Here is a 19531-nt window from a genome sequence, read left to right as displayed (position 1 = left end):
ACGAGTTTTGGTCCGGACTCAAAGTGGACTTTATTTGTTTTGCTTATTTGGTGGGGTTTGCGTTTACATTTTTAAATTTTTTAATTTTTTTTTTATTAATGCAAACATACAATGACTCATAAACAAAGCCATGCGGGTAATGATTGCTCCCACTGGATAAAAATGAAGGGGACAGGACAGATCACAGACCCAGAAAAACAAACTTTGGAAGACATTGCATGCTGCGTATCCCTTATGTGCACTTGTGCTTTTAAAACTGCTACAGCTTTTTAAAGTCTAGACCAGCTCATGCAACCCAGGTTTCGTGATGCAATATTCTGGATTTTGGAATGCAGTTGCAAGCTGAATGAGATGAGATGCTTTGTGCCCCCTGGCCCACAACATACTGCCAGCAGCATTGCTAAGCAGAAAACTTTGGATCAAGTTTTCAGTTTGCATGCTTTAGTAGTGTTAGCAACACCAAAGGGATCATTTTTACCATAATGTCCAGGAGCAGTGGCTCATGAAGTCCAAAGAGACATGCCTTTCCTGTAGTTGGTTCAAATCAGAAGTGAGACCACACCAGAGTTTGTTTGGAAGCAGACTGAGAAAACTTTAGTGTATTCACGCCTGCACAAAAGATCTGGAACAACACGAGAAACAAATTCTGGTCCACTTAAATAATTTACCAAATATGTCAAGAGTCAATAAACCCTAACTTAAGTCTTGATTCTTTGTGGAATTCAAGTATGAATCAAATCCAAATATTTAATATAGGCTCTAAGATTTTGATGTTAGAGCCAATGATCCGTACATTTTAGTTTAGAGTCTTCAGTTCTTTATAGTTCACCACTTTATGCTTATCAAATTTCATGCTTTCTGTCTGCAGTTTGGTAAACACAGAGAATATTTAATTTACAAGTTGTGTTTTTCAATTACAGTAACAATAGGTATCAACTTTAAATCTCTCTATGCACCCTAGTAGTTAAGTTTATTGATTCTGAGGTCTACCTTGGAGCTGTAACCAGCCCCAATCTGGGACCTCGTGACTGAATCCACACAATATCATAGTATTCTGCTTTGAAATTGTCATTAAAGGCCTTCTCAACATTACCAAGCCAGTAAAATAATGGCGGCCCACCCTAGAATCATTGGGAGTTAATCAGTAGAAGATCTGCAATCTGATTTTTAAGCAATTTTTAGAGGAAAGCAATTAGAGTGCAACATCTTTTCAAATGAATAAACGTTGGTGAGTGATTTGTGCTGCTTATTTTTCATACAAATCCCTTCCTGAAAATCTGTTACATTATTAAATGAACGTAAACCACCTGTGAACGGATATGTTCAGTTGTTCATCATTAAAAAGGCCATTCACCTAGATCAGTTGTTGGCCACAGAGGTCACAGATTATACTGAAAAGAGAGTATTTCTGAATATGGGTTTAATTTAAAAAAAAATATATCCATGAATAATGTATGATAATTTAAGCACAGCATGTAATGTAAAGAGACAAGATTAATGAATCACATATTCACAGAAAGAGAGAAAGCATATTACTGGTGCAATAGCTAAAAGCACTGCATCTCCAGGCATTTGATTGCATGACTGAATAATTGATCGAAAGCTATTACAGTCGGTATGAATGCCTCTAGGTGTCAGCATGCACAACCACAAACTGTATGCGACTCTGTACTGTGTGTATGGGGGTTATTTGCGTGTGTTTGTGTGTGTAAGTGTGATGTCTAATTGACAGGGGGTGTAAATAGTTGTAGATGTGTGTTTCTGAGTTGGTGTGAACAAATTAGTAGCTTAGCTCCTCTTAGCCTTACTGACAGAAAGACAGAGACATTGCTAATCCAGCCCTGACAAGTTGCCATTTGCTTCTCTTCTTCTTTTGCAATCTCCTCCTGCCTCTCTTCCTTCCTCCTCTACTCTCAAAATTACAGTTTACAGCTTCACTATTGCTGCGCAACATTTTAGTTCACCATTACATGCCTTTTACAGTTTTCAGTGTTTTTCTGTTGCTCAGGAACAGGTCACATCCAAAGAAGAAAAACACATCTCTTATAACATTTTGTTATTGAATTTACAGCAAAAGAAATATTTCTTTTTCTCAAAAAAAAAAAAAAAACTTCCCTTGTTTGTCATACAAGCTTTATCTTTTATGATAGGATCTAGAAACAGCTAACTGATACTACAATTGGATAATACTTCTGTTATCAACCCTACTCCCAGTTAATGGAAATTACATGTCTTCTGTTTGCATGATTTTTTTTCTGTTTATATATCTATGTGACTGTATTACCATTTTAAAGGTTTTCTGTGATACCTTTGTGCCATCTCAGACATGTTCAGAATGTACAATCAAGGATTGGCGATACAGACTTAAAGTAAAATTTTTTTGAACATCAATATAACAATTTTCAGCCTTGTTTTTTAAGTGGAAATTTATCACACTGTGAAGTAAAAGTCTGAAAAACAATCGCAATTGGATCATACTGTAAATACCTAGATCAAATGCAATGATTTAGACTGTATTTGATAGCCTAACTAGTCAAATTAGAACTTTACACCATTTTTTTAAATAAAATTTCCAAAAATTTCATTATTTTGGATTTGGCTTGCCATACATAAAGTTAATAAAGATTAAAATCATTCAACTAACAGGCATTAATTGAATAATTTCAACAAATTAGTAAAGCTGTTCTAACTAAACTATTTTGGTGTATTTAGATGCAAAGAAAGGACGTACACTTTGCAAAATATAAAGTCATGTTATGTACGCATCTCAAGTATGTGTATTGTTTTTGATTAATTCTGATTTTATATTGAGTGTTAAGAGGGGGAAACAATGCAAGTCTGCTGTATAAACATGGAGTATGTTACATTTTAAACAACATCAATGTTCCTTTTCCTTTCATCTGGGTGTGAAACATTAATGTTACAAGCAGAACCAGTGCCTAAGACAAGTCAAATAAGTATTTGATGAACTGGTTAGAAATTAATGTTACTGCTGTGCTAAATCAAATACTCCAAGCCTTTGAAATACCGAGGTGAGTAGATCTTCATCAGTGCAGACAGAATATTTGAGTAGCACTGAAGTAAATTTGGTGGAAGTTGAGCACATTTGTGGTATGTTTTCCTAAATAAATTGACACTCACTGGAGTGCTGTACTCTAAAGTTATATATTTTTTAGAACATCAAAAAGTCAGGTGGATACATAATAGCTGGCTCTGAGTTCTATAAAAGTTTTTTACAGTGAGCTAACATAGTTGGCAGTGTTACAGTTGGATATTGGATCCTTGACTTATCTACTTACTATTCTCTGCACTGACCTCTTCATTTTTGCACCCAAACCCAAAGCCACATTAACATTTTCACTTACACTTAATCTAAGTCAGAGTGATATTTGGTGTAGTTTGTGGTGTGCTGATGTATTTGCCTTCTGCCATTTGCGTCCTTTTTCTACCATCAGTTTGTCTAAAAATGTCAAGAGTTTTGTTTAAAGAGGTAATGTCCTTACCAGCCACAGGACATTATCGGTGGCTGAGTGTAAAAACTAAATATTTAATGTAAACTCTTGACTGCTGTCGAAGTGTATCCAAATCTGTACTTGTAGATTACTAACACACATGTAATCAAAAAGCTGATAGTTTGATAATAACTCTGCTCAAGTCTGTTCTGCCTTATGAGAATTGGACCATCAGCAGTTTGTTAATTCTTTCATGTACTTTCCATCAACAATACTTAACTAAAATTATTCATTGGTGGTGTAGTGGGAAAAGGAGACAGGATATTTTAACTTTCTCAAACTGACTAATTTTGCAAATCTCCAAGATAAGTTTTTTTCTGTATGTAAAATTAGATTTTAAATCTTTATGGAAAATATGCTATCTTTCAAATCCAGAATATGATGAATTAAAACAATTCCAAAAAGAAAAGTGGGTCACAGTGACTTAATAGTCTCTGTCATTCATTGCTAATGCTTCATGCTGCTAAAAGTGACACAATAAATGATTAGCTTTAAAGGCATTTTCTCAGGACTGCAACTCTTACTAAATACTGCAACATTAAATTTTGGCACAGCAATTCTTCTCTGGTTTATCTCATCTTATTTGAAAAAAATAAAAAATAAAATTGAATTACTAAAGAGGAAACGAGGTAAACTCAATACTGTGAATCAATTTGCAGATGCTATCTAAAAGTGGTGACGATTCAAGTGCCCTCTCGTCTGTGTTGAATATCTTCCTCTCAATAATACCAGGCTACCTCTCAAATCTACAACCAGGATGCACTTAGGAGGAGCAAAGGCATTAATTTCTATGTGAAATGCATATTTTCCAAATACCTAAAGTGTTTTATGTGTGTAGTAGAGAAATGGTTAGAAAAAACAAAGTAGTACATATAAATTCAGCTTACTAAAGGTCATGAACAAACCTCTTGTGCATTTACGTGGCCTCTGCGTCAAGCAGAGGTGGAAATACATTATGATGTGAAATAATGTGAATAATGTTCAACGCAACATTAGTAATTCTTGCAAATTAATAAGACGGATAGAGTTAGATCATAAAAGACTTCTGGTTTTATATGACAGATCCCAAGTTTGGTTTGTGAAACAAAACATATAATTGTTCATGTCATCACCCGAAAATGTCATTGATTTTTTTAAAGGAATGCATTCCCTCTGAACACCACATGGACATTTCTTTGCCCTGATGATTCAGGTCAATCAGTGATTGTCCTTTTTAGTGGGGAAAGTTATTTCAAGTATTACCCGTTTTTTTTGTTTGTTTTTTTACTTCTTTTCAGCCCGAAGTCTGAGACACATATTTTCATAATCATAATAAAGAACCACTCAGTTTCTCTGAGTAATGCATATATGTTTTTGATAATTTGTTTTTATGAGCTTGCAGTAAAACATATAGCAAATGTTGTCAATAGAAGACTTTGGCGGTAAAAACATAAACTTAATCTGAAACATGACTTCAAGAATTCTAAACATTGTCGATGAAGGAAGATAAGAAGTGGAAGGTGTATGAAGTGTTAAACTGTACTTGAAGCCACACTGTAGAATATCAATTTCTTAATTCTGGCAGATTAAATAATTACAAGTCACACAAGTCAATAGTTTTGCTTGTCTTTAATGTTGATTGATTTCTTATTTAGATCTCTGAAAGGAGCATTTCGTTTCATGTAAGACATTGGAAACCTTACATCATACTCCTGCTTTCTGTAGGATACCGAGCTCTATTTCCATCACTTTGATCACTCTTCTTTCCAGTTCAGAAAAAAGATAAAACACACCTGTTTTGGTACCATGGGAATGCTGGCATAGAGACCATGTCAGAATTGTTGAAACATTGTCAAATGTGTGTTTTGTGTGCTGAACAGCTTAAATTAAATTGTTTGGCAGCGATAAAACTGGGACAGATGTTTGTTTGTTTATTGTACTATGTGGTAAAGGGTAATTGGATTGTACTTGTATTGAACTTTATCAAGTCCAGAGGACCCCACAGCGCTTTGCGATACATTCACTCAGTCACCCATTCATGCACATTCACAGACTGACGATGGCAAGCTACCGGATAGTAGCCACAGAGAGAAAGTCATGCACTTTTTTATTTTCCCTTTAAATAAGAAAATATATTTGTCTTTGAAATGTAGACGTAAAAGCAACAACGTAGCTGAAATACACTAAACTTAACTGGAGATAATAATCATAATAATAAAAAATGTTTGTGTTAATTTAAATCTTCCTGCTACTTTTATATAATCAAAACAAACCTTATCATTAAAGCTCACAGTGTCAACACACCTATATGTTCTGTGTCTTCTGGCATTGATACATTTAATTTTGCATCCACCTACAAAGCATTATGAAACAAGGTAACGTATGTAAATCTAAAAATAAAGCTTGCCATATGATATATCTCACATACAGGCCTGTCTCCCACATACATCGTTGATCAGTGGGGGGAACGAAGGAACACACAGACACAATAAACCTCTATGTGAGTCTGTGGTGTCTCTGAAACATTCACATACATACATACATCTGTAGCCTGTCTGTCTTCCTGCCACATTTACACACACAATGTCCACATACATGTACAAAGAGTTTTATTCTAAAACTGTTTTAATTTTTTACTCTAAAAATTTAGGAGCTATATAGTCGTGGAGAAATTAAGAAACCCTATGAACGTCAACTCATATGGACAATTATTATTGATTTCAACAAGGGTAATGTCGGTAAAGCTGAAGAAAAAAATATTCAAAATTTTGTTTTGCCAATGTGTGATAGAAAATGCAATTTCTGATAAAGAATAAATTAAGAGACTTCTTGATTTTTCACATAAGGTTTACATGATGAGAACATACTGATTATGAGGGAGGTTAGCCTTGTCTAAACCTCAGAGACTGAATTTGTCTATAGAGACATTTCAAGCTCTATAGAGCTATCTTGGGGCTTCAGGCAGAATGTAGAAGCTGTAGTACCTTCTGAGCCTGTTAAAAGGTTTAAAGAGGTTTCATTACACTACATAGGAAATAGTCTATAAGTAGAAGACATTCAAAACAAATATTGCCAAACCCAAATCTGTTCCTCAAGTCAAGTTCCCCCTGAAAACAGCCTGCAATACTCTAAGTATTCAGAAACCCTGAAATTTTGTCATCATGGGACAAACAGCAGGCATCGCGCAACTGTTGATATGAGATACTTGCCTTTCATTTCTGGTTTAACTGTCATTTCCTAGGAGAGGGCCAGGATTTCTAAATTAATAATGTTCATGGAATGGGTTGTAAATAATTACAACGGCTGGAATGTAATTATTCATAGAACAGAATAGAGGACATGTTTTGAATAAACCAAATACAGGATTACAAGACAAGAACCCCATCCCATCTGTGAAGCACAGAAGCGAAGGTGATATAGTTTGTGGATTATTTAATGCTTTAGGACCTGGCACAATTCCGTCATAAAATACGACATGAGTTCCCTTGTGTGTCAGAGGGGCTTTGAAGAAAATTTATAAACATTTTGTAAAAAAAAAAAATATATATATATATTATTAATTGAAGCAGAAATGGGACCTGCTGCCTGAGAAAGACTAAAAGCGCGCCAGTTACTACACCAAGGATGGGCATAAAACAAAGAAGCAACAGGTAACATTTTAGAGTCATTCTAACCAACAGCTGTAGGACTAGTTATTACAGATTAGGGTTTCCTCCCTTATTTCGCACAATACACTCTTTTTTACATCCTTTGTAGAACCTTTGTTTCTTAATCAACAACTCAATATTTAATTGAGTTATCCAATTTTTCTACACGACTATATATTCTGAGTATGTTCCCAACAATTTTGTAACAAATGCAAATCAACAGATTTCATGTACTATTTTTTTTTTTTTTACGGATTTTAAGCAGCATTATGCTGCATTTCAGAGGGCAATGTTTTAGAATAAAATGAACTCTTCATATTTCATGCACACCAAAAATACTGATATTTTATGCTTACCTCGACAAATAGGAGCAGGAAAATCCCAGACTGCAATGTTTGCTGCATTGGTTATGCATGTGAGTGTAGCATGACCGTCTAAGACGTAACCAGGGACACAGCTGTATTGCACCCGGTCTCCTACAGCGAAACGGCCACCACCACTTAGCACTGCTTTTGGTGGAACACCTGGATTCCCACAAGATGTACTGTGTAGTTCTGTGAAAGAAAGAAAATACAGAAAAATAAATTAATTCCGTCTCAGCATTTCTTAAAATGTAAAAAAAAAAACAACATTTATTAAAAGAGATCTGCAGTTTCTTTTTCCTTACAAACAAGAGATTATGTGCTTAAACTGCTGAGTCTTTCCTCAGGATTCACCTCAATCCTCACTCACCCTGAACAGTAGTAGTATTCCTGTTTACTGGTCAGAAATGGCAAATGATGAAGTCCATCATTTAGTCTGGCTCCACAAGATATCATTTACTTTTGTAAGTTTCAAATTGCAAAAAGTAGAAACAGAAAACTGAGTAATTTATTGAAAACAACCTTCAAACACATTGCCCATCAGTTTGAGATTATAAATTCTCCTTCACTCCTCTCCCCCTCAAAAAAAATTTCTGAAATTAACATATGAAAAAAGTGACAAAGGAGTAATTTATTCACAGTTCTAATTGAATAATTGCTTAAAGCAAGCTTTTTTTTGTCCTGTAGACTGGGGGGAATTTTTCACAATGTGGTGAAGGTGGCTTGATGACAGAAAACTAAAGTCTGGAATGTAAAGATTTTACAGGGGCTCAAATTACAAGAATGGGCAACTCATAACTCACTTGTTATGTTTTTTTTATTCCTCAGATCACATACAAATGCAATCTCATGGTTATTACGCCTGCATTCAGCATTAATAAAAGCCTTCTTTTAGGTGGAAAATGGGCCTGTGATTCAAAGAAAGCTCATCAGATCCTTAGTGTAGTTCAAACTGGGTCAACTGTTTCAATTTTCGGTTACACAAAAATTGAAAATTGTTCAAAATTTAAAAGTGTGTTATTGGAAGAAGAATGTTGATCTCGTCAGTGCTATTGTGTTTGATGGTGTTCTTATTGCTCTGTTTTTACATTTGCTGCTGTTGCATATATTTGTATAAAGAAAGACTTTGTCAGATGTTTTTTGACTTTATGTCAGATGTTTGAAGCTCTGAATATTTCCTGATTTTACAATTTGACAACATGAATTTCAAATTACAGCTAACTGTGGAAAATTGTGCTCTCCCAAACATTAGGTCATATCTCCTACAGCCTATTGTTTGTGAGACGGCAGAGAAACACCAGATGAAAAGACAAGCAAAAGCAGAGCTGACTGTATCTTATTGAGTAAATACCTGTTCATGGGCTTTTTATAAACATTATAACAGTCTTTGGCTGGAAAACTTTCTGCATGCATACAACTAAAATCTATCTTTAACGAACAACAGCATAAACTAAAGGATAACTGTATTTCACTCGTATTATTGAAAGGCACAACATCACACAACTGGGAGGGCCTGAATGTGACCAACAAGCAAGGAAGAGACACATAGAAAGATGGATGTAAGAAAATAGAAATACAATTCACGACATTCACAAAAATATTACTGTTACCCTACACTTTGTTCTAAATGTACATAAAGGTTTGGTTTGGTGCATTATATACAGCAAAACATGTTAGCTGTAAAGCAAAAACTTAATTGAAATCAAATTAGACTAAATAACCTTAGACAAAAGAAGTAAAGCATTAATATTTGCCCCTCTGGAACCATTTTCAGTACTCATTCAAAAAGGACAACTGTGCTCATATAAAGATCCACGTACACAAACGCAAAGACTTGGAGCGAGTGGGTGAAGAGGTATTACAAGCCATAAACCGAGGCTTAGATGAGAGCCCAGGGAGCAACTCCAGTCTTATAGTTTGAACTTGATTGATACAACTATGAAACTATTCAGACAGATAGAAGGCTGGGGTGGGTAGGAGCAGCAACCAGACAGATTGGGTGAGGGGGAGGCAACAACACAGATGAGAGAGGTGGTGGTAGGGGCGTTAGGAAGGGGTGCTGGAACAAACGATAGCCATCATGACAGATAGAACTATGAAACTACAAGGACAGATGGAGTGAATAGGGCAAAACTGAGAGAAAGGAAAGCAGGATGGAAAGAATTCAACAGATCTGCAAACTAGGCTTCTAATTAAAGCTTGGAGGTAAATGTAGAGCTGCACGTTTCTCATATAAACACTGAAAACATTTTTTTTTTTTTTTTTTTGCATTTTTCTCTTGGTAGGTGTCATTTTATTTAACCGTCATTTGGGATTCTGGTCACAACTTAGGCTTTAATCAGAATTTCACTACCCTGACACATCTTAAAATTAAATGGAAACTTTAGATCATCTGAATTATGTAAAAGTAAAGGTTTGCTCATCAAGATTGGCTGAATTAACAGTTGTTTTTTTTTGTACTTGAGTTAATTGGAGGCACACTTGTGGACGTATCTTAAAGCTACACCTGGAACACACTGGTATCCAGTATCACGAGTGGAAAGTCAAAAGAAATCAGCCAGGATATCAGGAGCAGAATTGTGGAGTTGCACAAGTCTGTGGATCATCCTTGGGAACAATTTATTGAAATTTGCTGCAATAATCTGTTCAAACAATGATATGCAAGTCATGATGGGAATATCCAATCATCATACCGCTCCAACTTGGTTCTGTGTCCCCAAGATTAAAGTATTAAAGGAATGTAAAAAGCCAGATTGCAGTTTGCAAATGCCCACAAAGCCAAAGATCTTAATTTTTGGAGACATGTCCTTTGGATCTGCTTGTAACAATAATGACCATTGTTACATTTGGAGGAAAAACTGAAACACTTTTTTCAACAAGGGTAAGTATCAAGTTTCAACAGGTGGAAGTATCATGTTGTGGTGCTATTTTGCTGCAGAATGAACTGGTAGGCTTCATAAAATAGATTTAAAAGAAAAGAAAATTATGTAAAAATACTGCCGCAACATCTAAAGATATCAACCAGATAGTTAAAGCATTAAGCATTGCTCCTAATGCTTAAGGACCGTAAAAATACAACCAAAGTGGTTATAAAGTCACTTAAGGACAACAAAGTCGAAGTTTTGTGTGCTCATCACAAAACCCTGATCTCAAAAATATGGAAAAGTCGTAGGCAGAGCCAAAAAGGTGTGTGAAAGTTAGACCTTTTCTGTTGGGAAGAATGATTCTTTTTTGTGGAAGAAAATTCAAAAGTTCTGACTCAAATTCTACAATTTAAAAGTCAATTATTCCTGATGCTGACAAAATATATGTAAACTTCTTAATTCCAAAAAATAAAATAAAAAAAAAACAACAAAAAAAAACTCCAAAATATTTTCTCTGTAAATTTCTGACATTTACCAAATGAAGATAACTTTGATCATTCTAACTCAAGTAAAACAAGAGAAGTTTAGTCTCATCTAACTTCAGACAGTGAGAAAGAAAAAAAAATGATGTGCCTTTATTTGGTGTATGTAAATATTTGAATTTCAACTGTATATTTCTCAAGATGAAGATAAAGAAAAATGCATTCTGAAAGCTTTTGGTTTGAAGTTATCCTTTGTTTTAGTCCACACAGAGCATAAAGTGGATAAAAAAAAAAAGACAGCCAGAGGCAAACGGTTTTGCTAAAGACCCTCAGAGAAATACTTCCAACTACCACCCTGCTTATCTCCACACACACAGTGACAGAGAAACATACACGGATGAGACACACTTGGATAAAAACACATAGGTCCACACAACCCTCCACACAAACACAACAAGGGTCATCCATCACTGTGGCGATCCCTTGTGTTGTATTGTGATTGGATGTCAGGTTGGCCTGGTGTCGTGACCTTTTGGCCTATCGATTTAGCAAGTCAGCATGGCCCCACTCAGTGTCAGAATGTTTGTTCTTCAGTATCCTATCAGGCACACATTTACTTTCACCAACACTCACACTTGCACACAAGCAGGGAGAAATTTCTATTTGTTTGAAAATATGCTATTGACAACGTAAACCCATTTTAGCTGTTTCAATTTCAGCCTGCGTTCCATCATCTTTATATTAAACTTTCCCTTATTTTCTGCCTCATTTGCCCCCACCCTCCCTCCAGCCTTCCTTCAAGCCATTTTTCCTACAGGAGAAAAATTACCAATTTACTCTAACACCTGGAAAGGATACAATCTGCATCTATTCCCTGGTCCAATGACATTGTATCAGTTATGGATATTTATAGACTCTGGGTCATATCAGCAATGATGGAAGCTTGGTATCCAGGTGGACAGAATCATTTGCACAGTGTGTACAGTCCAAAGCCTTGAGTCCAAGGTTTTTTGATAACTTCCTCCCGAAGTGACATCAAGCCATGAAGAGAAAATGAAAGAACTTTAAAACAGATCTTGAAATGCACAGGCTACCAGTGGAGAGAAGTAAAAATGGGGTAATGCGTTCAGACCTTCTTGTTCCAGTTAAGTAGTGTTGCAGCATTTAGCACAACCTGGAGATGCCCAATGGACGTATTACTAATCCCAAAATAAAGCAAGTTACACATAAACAAAAAATTGCATGAAAAAACTATCTTGATATAGTTGGATTAATTTTGGTTAAAAACAACAACAACAAAAAAGCAACAACTAGATTTCATGACAGTCTTAATCTGGGTTTCAAGTTTAATATTCTGCATCAATCTTTTCTCACAAACTTGTGATGAGCCTAGATCTACATTAGAATGCGGGAGCCTCCAAAATCTATCTATGTAACAATAGACGGAAAGCCTGTGTTTTCTGTAAACAGAAGCAGAAGCAAACAGAAAAGTAGGTGGCCAAAACTGATCTCAGCGGGACTCCACATTGAATAAAAGCACCAAAGAACACAAAATTACAGTTTGACTGCAAAATGTTTGCTCTGCCAAATAAGACTTAAACAATTGCAATGGAATAGCCCTTACATCCACACATTGCTCCAAGTAAGAATTAAATTTAGATGTATCTCTATTTCAACACACCCGAGTCAAATAATGAGGTCATTAGCAGGACTCTGGAGAACCTGACTGCACTTGGGAGGTGATTCAGCTGTTGGATTCAGGTGTGTTGGACCAGGGAGACATCTAAGAGTTGCAGGACACCGGCCCTCCAGGACCAGGATTGCCCGCTCCTGTTCTAGATTGAAAAGTAGTAAATTAAACATGAATGATTATAGTTATTAAACTGTCTAAAAATATCTACTTCAGGTATTGTGTTGCTTTTGTGTTCAAAAGTATTGTCTAACTAATAATCCATGCTGTGAGCAAAATGCAAGTCTGTTTTGTTTTGCTGATAGTCATTGGTGTTAATTGTCATTTTCTGTAGTTTTATATAAAAACAATCCAGTTACTAATTCCTGACTTACTAAAACCTGTTAACAGAATGAATACTAATATAAAAATTTGAATTATTGAAAAAGCTTAAGATTCAACTTGTTTTTTTCTATTAGCTTTTAAAATAATTTTTAGTATCACTTTTATTAATTTAAGCATTTCTTAAGGCTTCTAGTTGAACGGCAGTAAATGTTATTTTATGTAAATAATTAACAGTTTTAATTTAAAACCATGTCTTTATTGGTAGTGAGGAACAAAGTAGCTGTAAATGCCATCTAGTAATTACATATTTATCTTCCTCTTCATAATACATCATAGCATATTATTACTTCATAATAGTATTTTTTGCATGTGGTATTTTGTGTACATTTGCTCCTCTGATTATTTCAGAGTTTTGCAGCAGAATAGGATTTACGTGACATCTAATTACAACTGATTATAAACTTTATTGTGTTCTTCATGGCCCTGTGAACCTCTGGGCTGCATATGATATATTGTAATTAATCCTGATGACAACCTTTCGGAAAAATAATAATAATAAACTTCTTGCAGAAAACTTCTGGCAGATTATAGAACTTCAATTTATTAAGGTTATTCTATCAGTCCGACCCCGACTGTCACAGTACAATTTACGCACTAGTTATGGAATCAGCTTTATTTTTGAAAGTCAAACTTGCCTGATATTGGCGTTGGCCACAGCCTAGGGGAAAGTCAAATGTCATCTCTTCCTACTGCATTGAAGGTCCAGCAGGTTAATTCTCTGCTTTTGGCACACTTTAAAAAAACATTACATGTCTGATTGTGATGCAGCAAAAAAGTTTGAATCTTATCCCATTGTCTTTTGCCACTCTCCATTTTCTCCGATGTGGTTATTCCTGGTACATAAATCCCTTTTTGGCTTTCTGTTTAGTTTACTATGAGAGTCCCATCGTAGTTTAATTAGGTAACTTTATTTAGTGTCCAATGGTGGATACTCTTTTCCGTGGTTTATTGCGATGTGCCCACTCTTATTTATTTCCTCATACTCACTTTTTTTTTAAACCAATTCCTCTTTATCTTCCTATTTATCTCCACCTCGCTTTCTATTTTCCACTCTCTCCCCAGTTCACCATAACCATGATTTCAGTCTCAGTTGTTTCATTACAAGCTGCTGCTTTTATGGGCCATCTGCAGTATCATCTACATTTGTCATTTAAGCAGATGCACTTACACACATGCAAATGCACAGCGATGCACACAGACTCCCATGCAAAGGAAACTCCACCAGTTACTCTATCTCACACCTTCTTCAACATAACCATTTGCGTTTTATTTTTCCCAAGATGAGCAATTAATGTAGAGTTCACTTTAAAGAAAAGATGAGAAAAAAAAGAGGGAAAGAAAGAAGGGTAAAAAGAACTGATCAGTGTGTAAAAACACAATTCCCACACATTTTTATTTCAGAATTCCAGACTCAAATTTGGATGGATGGATGGATGAATAGATGGATGGAAATGAGAAAGGAACGGATAGTTAAAAAATTTAAGAAATCAATTGATGGATAAAAGAACAGATGCAAATAACTGAACCCACGTTTGAATAGACTATTAGATGGATGGACAGATTGACAAATTAAGAAAATAGAAATATACAGTTCTTACGTACTGTTTTCAACCAGACATTTCTAGGCCTAAAACTAACTTAACGTACACCCTCATCCTTCCAGAATGTGGGAATCCTGTGAATGGCTTGAAGCGAAATCCCAGAGGGACTATGTGAAAATGCTCCCTTATTTTAGGAATTTTTAGTAAGACAGATGATGTGGCACACCTGAGAAATTGAGAGAGGGGGGTGAAGGACAGTGAAGTTATAGAGCAAGCAGAAAAAAAGGAAGGAGTGGCAAAGAACAAGAGGGATGATTCATTGAGTTTGGAGGTTTTGCACCTCCGTCAGCAGAACTTTTCATATAAAACGATGAGACGGGTTTTATACATGAACAGAAAGCGCATCAAGATGCTTGAAAACACAGCACAAATCTGTGCAAGAAACCATCTATTTAAATTTGCTGTGACAAAACCTAAAAGAATGTTTCTTTGAAATCATTTTCATACCTTATGCGTAAATGGACAATATATGGAAAGTATTATAGCACAAGACTTGCACAAGATTAGTTGCTGAACTAAGGTTCAGCAACAAATGAGGTTTGAGGATACTCATGTATCAAAGGTTGGACATAGTCAATTTGCTGTTAAGCTAGATTTATTTAATAGTTTGGTAACAGGTATTCATACACTCTTGAAGAGCTTGTGAGTTTTTTTAATATATAAAGTTAATGTCAAAGTTTTACAGTTCTCCATTGCTGCAATTATTGTGTGTTTTGTCATTTGAGCTGACCAATAATAATAATAATAATAATAATAATCTAAGGTTTATTTTATAGGTTTTGCTATCCATTTGTGAGACTTTTAATTATGCCTTTCAACTATTGATTTTTTTAAAGTTAAAAAAGTAGGGACAAGGGTGTTAGAAAATGGATGGATGGATGGATGGATGGATGGCTGGATGGATGGATGGATGGATGGATGTGTATGTCTTGATAAATAACATATTTAAAGTCACCATTTGAAAGTTTTGTGTGGCTACCATCAAAACAAAGACATCAGAAAAGTATTACATAAAAACAATTTTTTTAACTACTGGTGAATAAGAGATAATCCCTCTGGCAGCACAGAAGCTCATTAGTAATAAATGTTTATGTGAATCAACGCTAAAATAACAACCCTAGCAACTGTAAGGACTCTACATGTCACCATAGAACATACTATTCAGTGCTTGACAACAACTCAAAATGAGAAAACTTTAAATCTATTTTACAAAGTTATAGTAAGATTTTATTACAGCTAAGAAAAATACGCAGTGGTTTGTCAAATACTGAAATGTTTTGATAGGAAATCAATTCTTTTCTGCTTTTTCTTTCATTTAACTGAAGCAAATACTCAAAATAGTCAGTTCAATCTATTATACTGCATTTAAAATGTTACTGCAGAACTGTCAAGGAACTGTCATCTATTGGCTCAACCAGCTATTTTCTCAGTTTCCTGCTATGACAGCTGAACAATTGTGCTAGCCAATGGATGTTTCTATGTGGATGTGCCTGTTTAAATCTAAAGTGATGAACACCAGAATGAGATATTCGTCACTGCAAATAATGACATCTTCCTACAAAACTTTAGATTCTGCTGGAAAAATCTAATAACAATTCTGCCCATATGAAGAGGAGACCAAGAGACATTTCTCAACTGTCTAATTACATTCTGCAAATATGAATATCTGGAAGCGTCTTTGGAAGTAGTACACGAACATAGTAATATACTTTATTTGGATGGTATGAGTCTAAAGAAATGTGTTGTGCTTCTGTAAGCTCTGTGGTTTTTTGGCCTGAAGTCTGAGTCCCAATCTCTAATCTTTCCTGGGCCCAAAATAATGAATTCTGTCTTTCCTGCATTAGGCTGAAGCAATTTTCAAGTTAGTGACTGTGAAGGACTGTGGTAAGTTGAGGGTTATCAGTGTATGAGATCCTGTGTTGGGCATATACTGTAGATAAAGAATAAAAACCAGCTCAAGAAGGTAGCCATCAGAATGCCAACATGATCTTTGTTCTCTACAATTTATATCCGTCATTTGCCACAAAGTTTTTCCATTAGGAAAGCAAAATCTATTTTAGTGCCCATTTTTCCAGTCTATCAGTCAAAGACATAATTTAGATTCAGTAAAACAAAAATTTATCACACTTTAAAAATACTCTGTTAGTGTTTTCCTGAAATAACAGTGAGCGATACAAGTTTTAAGTTGCCCAGTTTTTGAAAAAATTGTTAAGACCCAACAAGCTAAAAATTACACGCCTCTGCAGTATTTACCTAAAAATAATGACCGTTCTCTGCCTCAGCAGTTCACAACAGGGATCACTATTTAGGGCAACTGCCTTTGAACTCAGCCATTCCTGCTCCTATTCCAATCATCCTGTTTCTGCTCCAATCATCCACTTCAGATGTGATTACATGAACACTTAATACAAACGTTCCAAAATTATAACAGAATGCTGGATTTAGTACAGCTGTAAAGTTGATCACAGTAGCATAATTTGTGGGTTTTAATCATCATCAAAACACACTGGCTACCTAATTGGCCCCGAAGGGACTAATGCAGAGCTGTTTTTGGTCATATTTTACTCAAACAATAAACAGGAACATTTTGATCATCTGCTTTTTCTAATTCTTTTGTTTGTTTTCTCCAATTGATTTGTAAGAGGCAGGCATTGGACATTACACAGGAGACCCATGTCTGTATTTTGTTAGTCGCATGAGCACAGTAGCGGGTAATACATAATTTGCTTTTCCAGAAAACGACATATTTAGCATTTAAACAGAATAGAAAATGCTGCAGGGTGTAAACCTGGCACAGAAAGAGAGAAAAAAAAATACTGTTAAAGTAGCTAAGTGAATTTTAGAACTGTTTACCAAGCCATCTCTGTTACCTTAAATTCTTGATTTAATTGAATTTAGACAGTAAGAAAAGGCACCGTAACTCAGGGTGCAACTAGATAATGTTCCCAGGGAGGTTTGTAGGGGAATTTGGCATTAATGTTTTACATAAATGCTTACTTTCAATGCTGCCTTTTTAATAAATAAAAAGAAAAGCGCTATTGCTCCTAAATTTTAGTCATTCCATTATACAAATACTAAGAAGTGACTTTAATAATTTTGACTATTAAAGTATGTGTCAAATAAATTATATCAAAGAAAACAAATCAAATTAATCCAAAACAATAGCAGAATAAAATGTAAAACCAGATAAGCCAAAGTGGAAGACATAAGTAAATTGGAGTTTCAAACTGTTTAATAGCTTCTTTAAGCAGCTAGCTGTGCTGCTTCGATTATCTTAGCTTGTGACGAGGAATACTGACAGAAAATTTGGTTTCTTTTTTCTGTCTGTCTTTCTTTATCCATTTTATAGATCTGGGAATCTAATACTCTGGATCTGGATTCCCAGATGCTCTTTGTCCATATGCAGACTATTCAGAGCTATTTTGGGGGAAATTAGATCATTCTAGAACGTACACATAATGTACATATACACATTCAATCTACAGTGCAAAAGTTTCTCTATTTGGATTGGAAAATAATAAAAACACTGTTCTCAATTCAGAGGAATCATGAAGCAGGTTCAAGCAGACTGTGGCAAGCACAATAAATATTTTGGTCAGTCATTACTGCATAAAATGACCTTCTTCTGTTGCGCTCTGGGACAAATATATAATTTTAAATCACTTATTTTTCAAATCCAATTAAATTACCAGAAAGAGTCATTTGAGCCAGTTCCTGTCAGAAGTGATTTTGAAAGTCATTTGGCTAAAAATATTTCCAAAACCTATGTTACTCTTTTTGATACGACTGAAATAAGATTTGAATTGTCTGCCAGCAGCTAAATGAGAAACACATTTCACTTTAGGGGTCGCTATGCATGCAAATTTGTAATCACTCGAGCCAATAAGGGATTCACTTTCATGTTAATGCAGAATGTAAAAAATCTGCTTCCTCTTTGAAATTCAATCGAGATAGTTACAAACTTTCATGTGACAGATATACATAATTATACTCAGCCAAGTGAAGATGAATAAAACTTGGCTGCTTGAAACAAGTTAATCATTTCGTGGAAAGACAATAACCCAGTAGTCACAATTATCTTGTTTTTTTGTGGCATAAATTTTCATCTACCAATGGTAGTTGAAAAGATGTACTTAGTTTCACCGAGCCAAGCGATTTTCCCATATTTAATTGAATGAGCCGCTCTCTGACTGCTCACAAAGAAACATGCAGATGTCAATTATAAGCTCCTTACCTCCACTTCAGCAGTCTGCCTGTGAGAACCCTCCAATGCCAGTGTGTGCATGTCGCTGCATGTGTGTATGCAAGGATAAAGATGTGTGTTTTGCTTGTGTATCTATGTATGTGTGGGTACAGCTCCTTGATACTGTGATCAATGTTTCTCTGAGGCCTGGTTCAATAAACCATTAGATATCCCCCCCCCAAAGACATCCTGCCAACAGAACTTCATTAGACCCATACAAATGCATACAAAAAAAAAAAAAATCAAAAACACCCCCCTTCTCTCTCTAATTGTCCTGTGTTTACAGGCCGTTGCCATCAGGCCTGAATAACATCGTAGCCTGGTTTAAGCTACTTTCGCAGGATACTTTTCTGTAATCAACATTATCTGCTTTTGTCTGTTATGAGAGGGCTGACATATTTCTTTTAGAAGGACAGGACAGGTGAATAAGCGCTTCTCGGATTTCATAAGACGGACTGGCAACAGTTTCAGTGTTGTAGACATTTGCAAGAATGGACATGTTTTACATTAAATCGAAGCTTATAAGAAAGGTGCATTGGGAGTTGCTCCAAACATGATTTTTGATGCACTCAGAGCAACAGGATATTGCTTTTTGCATGACTATCTCCAGCAGGATGATTTATTTTGGAGATTAATATACTGAGTGTTTTAGACAAGCTGATTTTCATCAAGTCTGTCGATGCTTACTGGAAAGCAATAAATATTAGTGATCCTGAAATAAATTTATTTTCAATTTGCACAATGCATAAGTAAAGCTATTTTTTATT

At 35.3% G+C, this 19531-nt stretch overlaps 1 protein-coding gene across 1 annotated transcript in view; it reads right to left on the bottom strand.

Moving 5' to 3' along the window:
- LOC122844081 (CUB and sushi domain-containing protein 3-like) overlaps window positions 1-19531 on the bottom strand; it is a 475440-nt gene that overhangs the window by 250526 nt on the left and 205383 nt on the right. Inside the window, exon 7 of the mRNA XM_044139260.1 lies at window positions 7495-7692. Within this exon, the coding sequence (XP_043995195.1) occupies window positions 7495-7692 (198 nt within the window). The remainder of the gene's footprint in view (window positions 1-7494; window positions 7693-19531) is intronic.

Source organism: Gambusia affinis, linkage group LG14 (genome assembly GCF_019740435.1).
Source record: "Gambusia affinis linkage group LG14, SWU_Gaff_1.0, whole genome shotgun sequence".
In the NCBI taxonomy this organism is placed as follows: domain Eukaryota; kingdom Metazoa; phylum Chordata; class Actinopteri; order Cyprinodontiformes; family Poeciliidae; genus Gambusia; species Gambusia affinis.
The sequence above is the reverse complement of the archived record's forward strand: the minus strand, read 5'-3'. Positions and strand labels throughout refer to the sequence as shown.